The sequence below is a fragment of the Theropithecus gelada genome, chromosome 1 (assembly GCF_003255815.1).
Source record: "Theropithecus gelada isolate Dixy chromosome 1, Tgel_1.0, whole genome shotgun sequence".
NCBI lineage: Eukaryota > Metazoa > Chordata > Mammalia > Primates > Cercopithecidae > Theropithecus > Theropithecus gelada.
In genome coordinates, this window is record NC_037668.1 from 128231962 (window position 1) to 128244908 (window position 12947).

At 39.0% G+C, this 12947-nt stretch overlaps 1 protein-coding gene and 1 non-coding gene across 4 annotated transcripts in view; one reads left to right on the forward strand and one right to left on the reverse strand.

Annotated features, from left to right (window-relative positions):
* The window catches only part of SLC35A3 (solute carrier family 35 member A3), a 52868-nt gene that overhangs the window by 23264 nt on the left and 16657 nt on the right, over positions 1–12947 (forward strand). For all 3 annotated transcript variants that reach the window (XM_025364857.1, XM_025364860.1, XM_025364854.1), the window contains exons 3-4: positions 2868–3022; positions 11792–11914. In XM_025364857.1, the coding sequence (XP_025220642.1) occupies positions 2868–3022; positions 11792–11914 (278 nt within the window). The remainder of the gene's footprint in view (positions 1–2867; positions 3023–11791; positions 11915–12947) is intronic.
* On the reverse strand, positions 4542–4644 carry LOC112615286. The gene has a single exon (XR_003117315.1). It is a non-coding gene; the product is annotated as a U6 spliceosomal RNA (small nuclear RNA).

A 12947-nucleotide genomic window follows, 5' to 3' on the forward strand; every position in this document is an offset into this window, starting at 1 on the left:
ATCTCAAAAAATAAAATAACATAAAATTAAGGTAATATTTTAGTTTTCTGGTAAAACTAAGAAAAAAACTTTTTAGTAACTTTTATCTTAGTTAAGAATTGTTCAATTATTATTTTGGGGTGAGGAGAGGGTGAGTACCACGTAGTAATTTTAAAGTTTTTTTTTATTTCAAAAAACTTTTCATAATTAAACTATTCCTATTTTATATTGAGAGAAAAATTTGTCTAAAGTGTCATTATTGGTAAATAATTCTAGGGTTCCTTAGAATTTCTCATTTTTTTGAGGAGTTTATGTATGTATCTCTAAAAGATCTTTGGCCATTTTTCATGACTGATACCATAAAATTGGCCAGTTCAAAGTTCATTTTCAATCCCTTTCTCCCTTTCTTGGCTCTAATGTGGAGGAAATAAAGGAAATGACTTCCTGGCTTCCTTGCAGCTATGGATAGTTATGCAACACAATTCTGTTCAATGAGAACCAAGAAGATACCTGCTAAGCTGCTGTTTCCTCTCCTTTTTTTTTTGCTGCCTGAAACAAGAACTAGAGATGCAGCAGTACTTTGATGACTTTGTTGCAATAATCATGTATACAACAGATGAAAAGCATGAAGATTAAAAAGCCAAAATATATACAGTTATATATGTTTTATATATAGTTTTTTATATATACACACATATATTTATGTGTGTGTGTATATATATATGGATCTTAGAATAGTGCTTAGCTGATATTATCACATACCAGGAATATTTTGGTTTCCAAAAATTGGACATATATTAAAATCTTTTATCTATCTATCTATCTATCTATCTATCTATCTATCTATCTATAAAAATAAACCATCCAGGAATTTTTTTATCAAGGTTATATCACAGAAATTTTTAAAGCCTGTTATTCTACTCTAATGCAGTTATTTTGTTTTTCTGCTATGCCTTTTTTGTAAGTGTACCTCTCTTGGACATAATTTTAATAATTTGCCATATGAAGAGACACAGGCTTAATTTGTAGCAGCCTTGTATTAACAAGAAAGAGATAATCCTGCTCTCTCTTTGATAATCCACCTGAACCTAGAATATTCATTTCAGCCTGTTTATCGCCAGAATGAGCTGCAGTGGTTAGAGGATTTCCAACGCAGATACTGGAAGGTCTTTAAAAGATAATGCTGTATGAGAGATTCATGGAACCAAGAAAGAGTTGGTTCCTCATAACTCCGAAATCCTCTGGCCCCAGCTTTCTCTTTTTTTTTCTTTTTTTTTTTTTTTGAGACGGAGTCTCGCTCTGTTGCCCAGGCTGGAGTGCAGTGGCCGGATCTCAGCTCACTGCAAACTTCGCCTCCCGGGTTTACGCCATTCTCCTGCCTCAGCCTCCCGAGTAGCTGGGACTACAGGCGCCCGCCACCTCGCCCGGCTAGTTTTTTGTATTTTTAGTAGAGACGGGGTTTCACCATGTTAGCCAGGATGGTCTCGATCTCCTGACCTTGTGATCCGCCCGTCTCGGCCTCCCAAAGTGCTGGGATTACAGGCTTGAGCCACCGCGCCCGGCCTGCTTTCTCTTTTTTTCCTCTCCTGGTTGATGGCACCTAGCCCCGTTAGTGGCACCACGTTGAATTTTCTTCAGTCTCAATGTCGCAGTCAGGGTGGGAGAAGTGGAAGAACAAGCCTTCTTCCAGACCACTGGTTGGCAGCCTGTGCTAGAGCTCATCTGGTTTGTTTTCAAGCCAGTGACAGTCACTTTTTTTTTTTTTTTTTTTTTTTTTAGATGGGGATCTTGTTCTTTTGCTCAGGCTGAAGTGCAGTTATGCAATCATAGCTTGCTGCTACTTCAAATTCCTGGGCTCAATTGATCCTCCTGCCTCAGCCTCCTGGATAGCTGGGACTACAGGTGCATGCCACAACACCCAGCTAATTAAAAACTTTTTTTATTTTTTATTTTTTTTATTTTAAGATACAGGTTCTCATTATGTTGATCAAGCTGGTCTTGAACTCCTGGCCTCAAGCAATCCTGTCACTTTGACCTCCCAAGACGCTGGCTAATTACAGACATGAGCCACTGTGCCCAGCCTGACTGACAGTCACTTTTAGGAGTGGGTTCATTTGCTTCCAGGATCCACCTTCCCACTTTTCTTACAGTCCTTTGTCCACCCCAGGGACTTTTCCCCTCCTTTCACAGCTAGACACTGTGGCACCCTTTGCAACTTGCTTGGTGCAGGGTTGCCACAAACTTTCAATTTGGAAGAAAATGCAATATTTGAAAAGTGTAATAAAATGAAGCATAATTAAACGAGGTATGCTTACAGAGAGTACACCTGGGTCCCTGAGTCTCTATAAAAGCTTTGGATCTGGACTCATCCTATGTGAGACAAATCCCTATGGGTTGAACTAGTGTTAGTTGGGTTTTCTGTTGTTTGCAACCAAACCCATTCCCTAACTGATTTACCTTCTTTTTATGAATAAAATCTTCACAATCACTAATTGGCATGAATGGCTGGTGATAAACAAAATGCACAAAATACAAGTTTTTATAACATTGCTATAATAAACTAAGAATGCTTGGTTGACAAATTAAAACTTTGAGCTTTTGGCTGTCAGAAATAAGTGTTTGTATGTGTTTGTATATTATATATATGTAGATATATATAAGATAAATTTGATTATATATCAGAATAAAAGAATATGAGGTTTCTTAATACATTATAATATTTAACATTTAAAAAATCAGCATCATAAAGATATATTTTAGTCCTAAAAGAATCTTGACATGTAGCTCAATTTTCTTTTTCTATAGGTGAGAAAATTGAGATCTTGAGAGCAGATATGTAACTTATTCAGAGTTACTTAATTACTGATTTTTCTCATATTATTTTCTAGAATGTAGTCTAAGAGCACTGAATCGAGTACTACATGATGAAATTCTTAATAAACCTATGGAAACACTTAAACTTGCTATTCCATCAGGGATCTATACTCTTCAGAATAATTTACTGTATGTGGCACTATCAAATCTAGATGCAGCTACTTATCAGGTACTTAAAATACATTTCTTTCTTTTTTAAAAAAACTTTTTTTCTTATACATAATAATTGTATATATTTATGGGGTACATGTGATATTTTGATACGTGCATCCAACGTGTAATGATCAAATCAGGGTATTTAGGATATTCATCTCCGCAAACATCATTTCTTTGTGTTGGGAACATTTCAGATCTTCTCTTCTAGTTATTTTGAAATTTTGAGTAAATTATTGTTAACCGTAGTCGCCTTCCTATGCTAACACTAGAACTTATTCCTTCTATCTAACTCAATTTTTGTACCCATTAACCAATCTCTCTTTATTCCTCCCCCTGCCCTTGTATCTTTCCCATCCTCTGGTAGCTATCATTCTACTCTCTACCTCCATGAGACCCTCCCATTTTTTTTTTCCTTTTTTTTTTTTTTTGAGGCAGAGTCTCGCTTAGTCGCCCAGGCTGGAGTGCAGTGGCGCGACCTCGGCTCACTGCAAGCTCCGCCTCCCGGGTTCATGCCATTCTCCTGCCTCAGCCTCCCGAGTAGCTGGGACTACAGGCGCCCGCCGCCTCGCCCGGCTAATTTTTTGCATTTTTAGTAGAGACGGGGTTTCACCGTGTTAGCCAGGATGGTCTCGATCTCCTGACCTCGTGATCCGCCCGCCTCGGCCTCCCAAAGTGCTGGGATTACAGGCGTGAGCCACCGCGCCCGGCCTCCTTTTTTTTTTTTTAGCTTCCACATGTGAGTGAAAATATGATATCTGTCTTTCTGTGCCTGGGTTGTTTCACTTAACATAATGACCTCCAGTTGCATCCTTGTTGTTGCAAATGACAGGATCTCATTCTTGTTATATCTGAATAGTATTTCTTTATGCATTTATCCATTGATGGACACTTAGGTTGAGTTCATGTCTTAGCTATTGTGAACAATGCTGCAATAAATATAGGACTAGAGGTATCCCTTTGATATATTGATTTCCTTTCCTTTGGATAAATACCCAGTAGTGGGATTGCTGGATTGTCTGGTAGTTCTATTTTAAGTTTTTTGAGAATGCTTTGTGCTGTTTTCCATAGAGGCTGTACTAATTTACATTCTCAGCAGCAGTGTACAAGAGCTCCTTTTTCTCCACATACTCACCAGCACTGGTTATTTTTTGTCTTTTTGATAATAGTTATTCTAACAAGGGGTAGGATGCTATGTCGCTGTGGTCTTGATTTGCATTTCCCTGATGACTAGTGATGTTGAGCATTTTTTCATATACCTGTTGGCTACTTGTATGTCTTCTTTTGAGAAATGATTATTGAGGTCCTTTGCTCACTTTTTAATGGGATTATTTGTTCTTATGCTCTGGAGTTCTTTATATATTATGGATATTAGTTTCTTGTCAGATGATTAGTGCAAATATTTTCTCCCATTCTACAGATTGTCTCTTTATTGTTTTCTTTGCTTTGCAGAAGTTTTTTAGTTTAATATAGTTCCATTATTCTATTTTTGTTTTCATTGCCTGTGCTTTTTTTCTTATGTATTGTATATTTTTTAAAATATGGAACACTTCATGAATTTGTTTGTCATCCTTATGCAGGGGCCATGTTAATCTTCTCTGTATGATTCCAATTGTAGTATATGTGCTGCTGAAGCAAGCTCTGCCTGTGCTTTTGAAATAACAGCCATAAAATCTGCTTTGACCAATGTCCTGAAACATTTCTCCTCTGTTTCTTCTAGTAGTCATTTTATAGTTTTCAGTCTTATGTTTAAGTCTTTAATTCATTTTAAGTTTTTTTTTAATATGGTGAGAGATGGGATCTAGTGTTCTTTTTCTTCATATTCATATCCAATTTTCTCAGCGTCATTTATTGAAGAGGATGTCCTTTTTCTATTGTATGCTCCTGGCACCTTCATCAAAAATCAGTTGGCTGTAAACTTGTAAATGTATTTCGGGATTCTCTATTTTGTTCCATTGGTCTTTGTACCTGTTATTAAACAAATTCCATAGTCTTGTATACTATAGCCTTGTAGTATATTTTGAAGTCATAGTGTGATGCCTCTAGCTTTGTTCTTTTTGCTCAGGGTTGCTTTGGCTATTATTCAGGGTCTTTGTGGTTCCATGTGAATTTTAGGATTGTTTTTTTCTGTTTCTTTGAAGAGTGTCATTGGTATTTTTATGGGGATTGTCCTGAATCCATAGATCGTTTTTGGTAATACAGTGATTTTAACAATATTCTTTTAATCCACAAGCATGGGATATCTTCCCATTTGTGTCCTCTTCCATTTCTTTCATCTGTGTTTTGTAGTTTTTCTTGTAGAGATCTTTTACTTCTTTGGTTAAATTTATTCCTAGAATTTTTTTTTTTTTTTTGTAGCTATTGGAAATAAGATTGCTTTCTTTATTTCTTTTTCAGTTAGCTTGTTATTGGTTTATAGAAATGCTACTGATTTTCGTATGTTGATTTTGTATCCTGCAGCAACTGAATTTGTTTATCAGCTCTTTAAGAGTTTTTTAATGGAATCTTTAGGGTCCTCTGTATATAAGATCATGTCATTTGCAAAGAGGGACAATTTGACTTCCTCTTTTCCAGTTTGGATGCCTTTTATTTCTCTCTTTTGCCCTATTTTGTTCCAGTTTTTAAAGGAAAGCCTTCCAGCTTTTCCCCATTCAGTATGATATTAGTTGTGTGTTTGTCATATATGGCCTTTATTATGTTGAGATATGTTCCTAGGAATATTTTAAATTTTATCAAATGCTTTTTCTGCATCTAGTGAGATGATCATAAGGTTTTTATTCTTTATTCTGTTGATATGATGTATTACATTTATTGATTTTGCATATATGTTAAACCATCTTTGCATCCTTGGGATAAATCCTACTTGATTGTGGTAAACAATCTTTTTTATGTGCTCTTGGAATCGATTTGCTAGTATTAATATTTAGTTCAGGATTTTTGGGTTCTGTATTGTTCTATTCAGTAATATTTAACTGTAGTTTTCTTTTTTGTTGCGTGCTTGTCTGGTTGTGGTATCAGGGTAATGCTGGCCTCACAGGATGAGTTAGGAAGAATTCCCTTCATTTGATTTTTTTGGAATACTTTGAGGAGAATTGGTGTTAGTTCTTCTTTATAAGGTCAGTAGAATTCAGAAGTGGAGTTGTCCGGTCCTGGACTTTCCTTTTCTGGGAGGCTTTTTAAGTGCTGATTGAATCTTGTTACTTGTTATTGGTCTGTTTAGGTTTTTAATTTTTTCTTTGTTCAATCTTGGTAGGTTGTATCAGTCTCGGAATCGATCCATGTCTTGTAGGTTTTTCAGTTTGCTAGTATGTAGTTGTTCATAATAGTCTCTAATGATCATTTGTATTTCTGTGGTATCGTCTGTACTGTCTCCTTTTTTGTTTATAATTTTATTTAGGTCTTCCCTCTTTTTTTCTTGGTTAGTTTGTAGTTTATTGATTTTACTTATTTTTTCACGAAACCAATTTTTCTTTTATTTCATCCTTCGTATTTTTTAGTCTCTATTTCATTTAGTTCTGCCTGATCTTTTGTTGTTGTTGTTTGTTTGAGACAGTCTCACTTTGTTGCCCACACTGGAGTGCCATGGCGCAGTCTTAGCTTACTGCAGCCTCAACCTCCTGGGCTCAAGAAATCCTCCCGCCTCAGCCTCCTGAATAGCTGAGAATATAGGTGTGGCCGGGCGCGGTGGCTCAAGCCTGTAATCCCAGCACTTTGGGAGGCCGAGACGGGCGGATCACGAGGTCAGGAGATCGAGACCATCCTGGCTAACACGGTGAAACCCCGTCTCTACTAAAAAATACAAAAAAAACTAGCCGGGCGAGGTGGCGGGCGCCTGTAGTCCCAGCTACTCGGGAGGCTGAGGCAGGAGAATGGCGTGAACCCGGGAGGTGGAGCTGGCAGTGAGCTGAGATCCGGCCACTGCACTCCAGCCTGGGCGACAGAGCGAGACTCCGTCTCAAAAAAAAAAAAAAAAAGAGAATATAGGTGTGTGCTACCATGCCTGGTTAATTTTTTTTTTTTTTTTGGTAGAGACAGGGTCTTATTATGTTGCCCAGGTTGGTCTTGAACTTCTGGCCTCAAGTGATCCGCCTAGCCTCCCAAGGTGCTGGGATTATAGCTGTGAGCCACCGTGCCTGGCCTGCCCATCTTTATTCTTTCTTTCCTTCTTTTAGTTTTGGGTTTGGTTTGTTCTTGCTTTTCTAGCTTCTCGAGGTACATTAGGTTGTTTATGTGAATCTTTCTAATTTGTTGACATAGGCATTTATTGCTGTAAACTTCCCTTTTGTCACTGCTTTTACTGTATCTCATAGGTTTTGGTATGTTGTGTTCCAATTTGTTTTTAAGAAATTTTTCTAGACTGGGCACAGTGGCTCATGCCTGTAATCCCAGCACATCAGGAGGCCAAGGCGGGTGGATCACCTGAGGTCAGGAGTTTGAGACCAGCCTGGCCAACATGGTAAAACGCTGTCTCTACTAAAAATACAAAAATTAGCCAGGCGTGGTGGCGGGTACCTATAATCCCAGCTACTCAGGAGGCTGAGGTAGGAAAATTGCTTGAACCCAGGAGGTGGAGCTTGCCATGAGCTGAGATCATGCCGTTGCACTCAACGGCGTGGGCAACAAGATTGAAACTCCATCTGAAAAAAAAAAAAGAAAAGGAAAAAAAGAAAATTTTCTGTTTTGATCTGAAAAGATACTTGATATGACTTCAACTTTAAAAAATTTGTTGAGACTTGTGGCCTAATATATATTCTATTCTGGAGAATGCTGCATGTGCTGATGAGAAGCATGTGCATTCTGCAACTGTTAGATGAAGTGTTTTGTGAATATCTGGGAGTTCCATTAGGTATAAAGTATAGTTTAAATGCTCTAATATTTTTGTTGTTGATTTTCTTTCTAGATGATGTCTGTGCAATACTGAGAGTGGGGTTGTGAAGTCCCCAGTTGTTACTGTATTGGAGCCTATCTCTCTCTTTAGAGCTACCAATATTTGCTTAATATATCTAGGTGCTGCAGTGTTGGGTGTATATATATTTAGAATTGCTCTACAGTCTTGTTGAATTGATCCCTTTATCATTATATAATTACCTCTTTGTCTGTTTCTACCGTTTTTGACCTAAAGTCTATTTTACATAGGTATAGCTATTTCTGCTCATTTTTTGTTTCTGTTTGCAGGGAATATCTCTCTACCCCTTTATTTTCAGTTTATGTTTGTCTTTACAGGTGAACTACATTTCTTGTAGGTAGTGTGTAGTTAACTTACGGTTTTTTAAGTCCATTTTGCCAGTCCATATCTTTTATGTGGGAAATTTATTTACATTCACAGTTATTATTGATACATGGAAATTATTCCTGTCATTTTGTCAGTTGTTTTCTGGTTGGTTTTCTGTAGTGTTAATGTTTGACTCCTTTCTCTTTGTCATTTGTGTATCTGGTTTTCCAGTGAGTTTTATACTTTCATGTGTTTTTGTCATGGTAGATACTGACTTTGAAGTGCAGGACTCCTGTAAGCACTTTCTTTGTTTGTTTTTGAGACAAGATCTGGCTCTATCACCCAAGCTAGAGTGCAGGGGCACAGTCTCGGCTCACTGCAACTTCTGCTTCCCAGGCTAAAGCCATCTTCCCTCAGCCTCCCAAGTAGCTGGGATTACCGGTACACACCACCATGCCCGGCTAACCTTCGTATTTTTTTAGAGATGAGGTTTCGTTATGTTTCCCAGTCTGGTCTCAAACTTCTGAGCTTAAGAGATCTGCCTGCCTCGGCCTCCCGAAGTGTTGGGATTACAGGCACCTGGTCTAGGCATTTCTTTTTCTTTTTTCTTTTCTTTTCTTTTTTCTTTTTTCTTTTTTTTGAGACAGAGTCTCGCTCTGTCGCCCAGGCTGGAGTGCAGTGGCACGATCTTGGCTCACTGCAAGCTCCTCCTCCAGGTTCACGACATTCTTCTGCCTCAGCCTCGGGAGTAGCTGGGACTACAGGCGCCCGCCACCACACCCGGCTAATTATTTGTATTTTTAGTAGAGACGGGGTTTCACCGTGTTAGCCAGGATGGTCTCGATCTCCTGACCTCGTGATCCTCCCGCCTTGGCCTCTCAAAGTGCTGGGATTACAGGCATGAGCCACAGCACCTGGCCAGCATTTCTTATATGGCTGGTTTAGTGGTGATTAATTTCCTCAGTTTTTCCTTATCTAGGAAAGACTTTATCTTTCATTTTATTTTTAAAAATTTATTTACCTGTTTGTTAATTTTAAAAAATTTATTTATATTTATTTTTTATTTTCTAAAAGAGAGATGTCTTGCTATGCTTCCCAGACTGGAATGCAGTGGCTGTTCACAGGCACAATTATGGTGCACTGCAGTATCAAACTCCTGGGCTCAACTTGTCCTCCTGCCTCATCCTTCCAGGTAGCTAGACCTCAGTCACACTCTACCATGCCTGGCTTTGCATCCTTTTTTTTTTTTTTTTTTTTTTTTGATGTTCGGTTGCCCAGGCTGGAGTGCAGTGGTATGATCTCGGCTCACTACAACCTCTGCCTCCCAGGTTCAAGCAATTCTCCTGCCTCAGCCTCCTGAGTAACTGAGATTACAGGTGCACACCACCACACCCTGCTAATTTTTGTATTTTTAGTAGAGACCGGGTTTCATGATGTTGGCCAGGCAGGTCTTGAACTCCTGACCTCAAGTGATCCACCCACCTCGGCCCCCCGAGTGCTGGGATTACAGGCGTGAGCCACTATGCCCAACTGGTTTTCAGTTTTTTCATTGTCAGTTTAGTATTCAGTTTTCTTGGTCTTCTAACTTATTTACCACTCATCCAAATGATTTCTAGCTTTCAAAATTTTATGTTTTGTCTCTTCTCTTATTCTCCTTGTCTTTGTTGGTTTCCATTTAAAACAAAAGCCTTTAAAAATTCACCTTTTGGTCAGGTGCAGTGGCTTTCGCCTGTAATCCTAGCACTTTGGGAGGCAGAGGTGGGTGTATCACTTCAGCTCAGGAGTTCAGGACCAGTCTGGGCCCAGCTTGCATTCATTTTTTTAACAATAGTTTCACTGTGTATGGTATTTTTATCGGGCAGTGTTTTTTTCTTTCAGCATTTTGAATATATCATTTAATTCTCTCCTGGCCTATAATGTTTGTCTTAAAAAATCTGCTGTTAAGACTGATGGAGATTCCCTTATATGTAACTTGATGCTTGTCTCTTGCTGTTTTTAGGATTCTCTCTTTGTCTTTTGACTTTTGATAGTTTGACTATAATGTACTTCGGTGAAGATCTTTTTGGGTTGACTCTAGTTAGGCTTTTTCATTCTTTTTTCTCTTTTTTTTATGTGACTGGCTTATGAAATTCTTTATTCTGTTTCATCTAGTCTAACACTGAGGCTCTTGATTGGATTTTTTATTTCATTTATTGAATTCTTTAGTTCTGTGATTTTTGTTTAGTTCTTTTTTATGATATCTCTTTGTTGAATACCTCATTTAGATGATGAATTGTTCTCCTATTTTGTTTATATTGTCTGCTTATGTTCTCTTGTATCTCACTAAACTTTCTAGATATCATTATGTTGAATTCTTTTCAGACCTTTCATATTTTCTTTTCATTGGGATGTGTTACTGGAGAATTATTGTGTCCCTTTGGAGGTGTCGTATTTCCTTGCTTTCTCATGTTTCTTGTGTCTTTACATTGATATCTTTGCATCTGGTATAACAGTAACTTCTTCCAGTTTTGTAGATAGCTTTCATAGGGAAAGACATTTTCCTACAGATACATACATAACGTTGGTTGGGTAGGGTGCTTTGGCTTTGATCCTGGGTGTGTGCAATAATATGTAGTCTCTATATGATTTCTTTGGCTATAATCAATGTCAGTGGGGTCTGTCTGGTTCCTCAGTGGCTTCAACTGAAGTTGTTAGTGGAGACTGTGGCAAGGCTTTGCTGGGGGTGGGGATGCCAGGCAGGCTCCAGTGGTGGCAGTGATGGACCAGGTATGCTGGTTCTTGGGTCCCCAGGAGGTGTATGCAGATACTAGCAGTGGTAGGTTCAGGTGGCTGGGCCTTGGGCCTCCCAGCAGCTTGTTTTAGTGCTGCTGGAGGCAGCAGTGGGCTGGGCAGGTGGGTGGGTCTTCCAGTTCTTGAGTGGCATGTGTGGCATTGGCAGTAGCAGGAGCAACAGTAGGCCAATCTTGGGTCCCCAAGTGGTGTACATGAGTGCCAGTGGTAAAAGCATAGGGCTAGGCAATCCATTGTTCAGGTCCCCAGTTTGTGTGCGTGGGTGGGTGCCAGCAGTGGTAGCAACAGGTTGTTCAGGTCAGTCGCTAGCCCCCAGGAGGCATGCATGGGCAGTAAACAGAGCAGGCTCATTTTCAAGTCCCTGGAGGCCTATGCAAGCAGTGGTGGGTGGGGCAGGCTTGTCCTCAGGCCCCTGGATGGTCTGCACAGGTGCTGTCTGTGGCAGGTGGGGCAGGTTGATACCCAGGCTCCTAGATTACATGCTTGTGTACCTGCAAGAGTGGCAGTGGCTGTGGAGATAATTTTGTCTTTGCTTGCCTGTTGCAACCGAATTTACAATAAGAAAGTTTAATTCATTTTGCATTATTGCCTCAAGTGTCCAAAGCTCTCTGGTACATAGTACAGATTCCTGAGACTGGCATTAACTGAAGCTTTAGATCCCAGTTCCCAGCCAGGTGCAACCACCAGGCATGCTGCCATAGTCCTTAAAATACATTTCTAATAGTACTCTTAAGGAACAAACAAACAAGCAAACATTAATAATATTACTGTTTTCTTTTTCAGGTCACATATCAGTTGAAAATTCTTACAACAGCATTATTTTCTGTGTCTATGCTTAGTAAAAAATTGGGTGTATACCAGTGGCTGTCCCTAGTAATTTTGATGACAGGAGTTGCTTTTGTGCAGGTAACTATTCAAGATAAGTATATTTTTTTATCTTTATCGTAGTTTCAAACCCTTATTTATTTTGTGTGGAGAATATGGTTCTATTGCTTGTTGAAACCAGCAAATGTTATTCACCACAACTAACATATGTTTTGAGGGCTTCCTTTGTGTGACATACTACATGGGGAGTGTAAGTAATACAGAGGAATTAATCAAAATAAAATTATATTACCTACAGAAATGAACATTCTAATTAGGCAAATAAGACACTGCATTTTAAAGAAATGCAGTTGATTTTTGCTGGATATCTGTAGCATTTGAGATTATTAGCCACTCCCTTTTTATTTTCTATCAGCTTCACGATACCATTTTTTCCTGGTTCTTTTATCTTTCTAATGATTCCTTGTTGGTTTTCTTCATAGGGATCTCTTCTGTGAGACTCCCTTTAAATACTGGGGTTGCTTGCAGATTTGTTATTTCTTCTAAGGTATACTTTTGTTTTTGGAGATTTCATCTATTCTGGGGGGGTGTTAATTTTAATTTTTTTTTACTTTTAAAAAAATTTATGAGGCGGGTGGATCACGAGGTCAGGAGATGGAGACCATCCTGGCTAACACGGTGAAACCCCGTCTCTACTAAAAAATACAAAAAACTAGCCGGGCGAGGTGGCGGGCGCCTGTAGTCCCAGCTACTCGGGAGGCTGAGGCAGGAGAATGGCGTGAACCCGGGAGGCGGAGCTTGCAGTGAGCTGAGATCCGGCCACTGCACTCCAGCCTGGGTGACACAGACTCCGTCTCAAAAAAAAAAAAAAAATTTATATAGAGACGGGGTCTCACTATGTTTCCCAGGCTAGTCTCAAACTTCTGGGCTGAAGTGATCATTCTGCCTCGGCCTTCCAAAGTGTTAGATGTGAGCCACCGCACTTGATCTTATTATTTATTATGATGATGATTATTTTTAGTCCTCAGTGATACTTGTTCTGATGGAAGGTTTTATTAATACTTATATCCTGATAATTCCTCAGTTCATGTCATCACTTTCCCTGAAGTGTGGT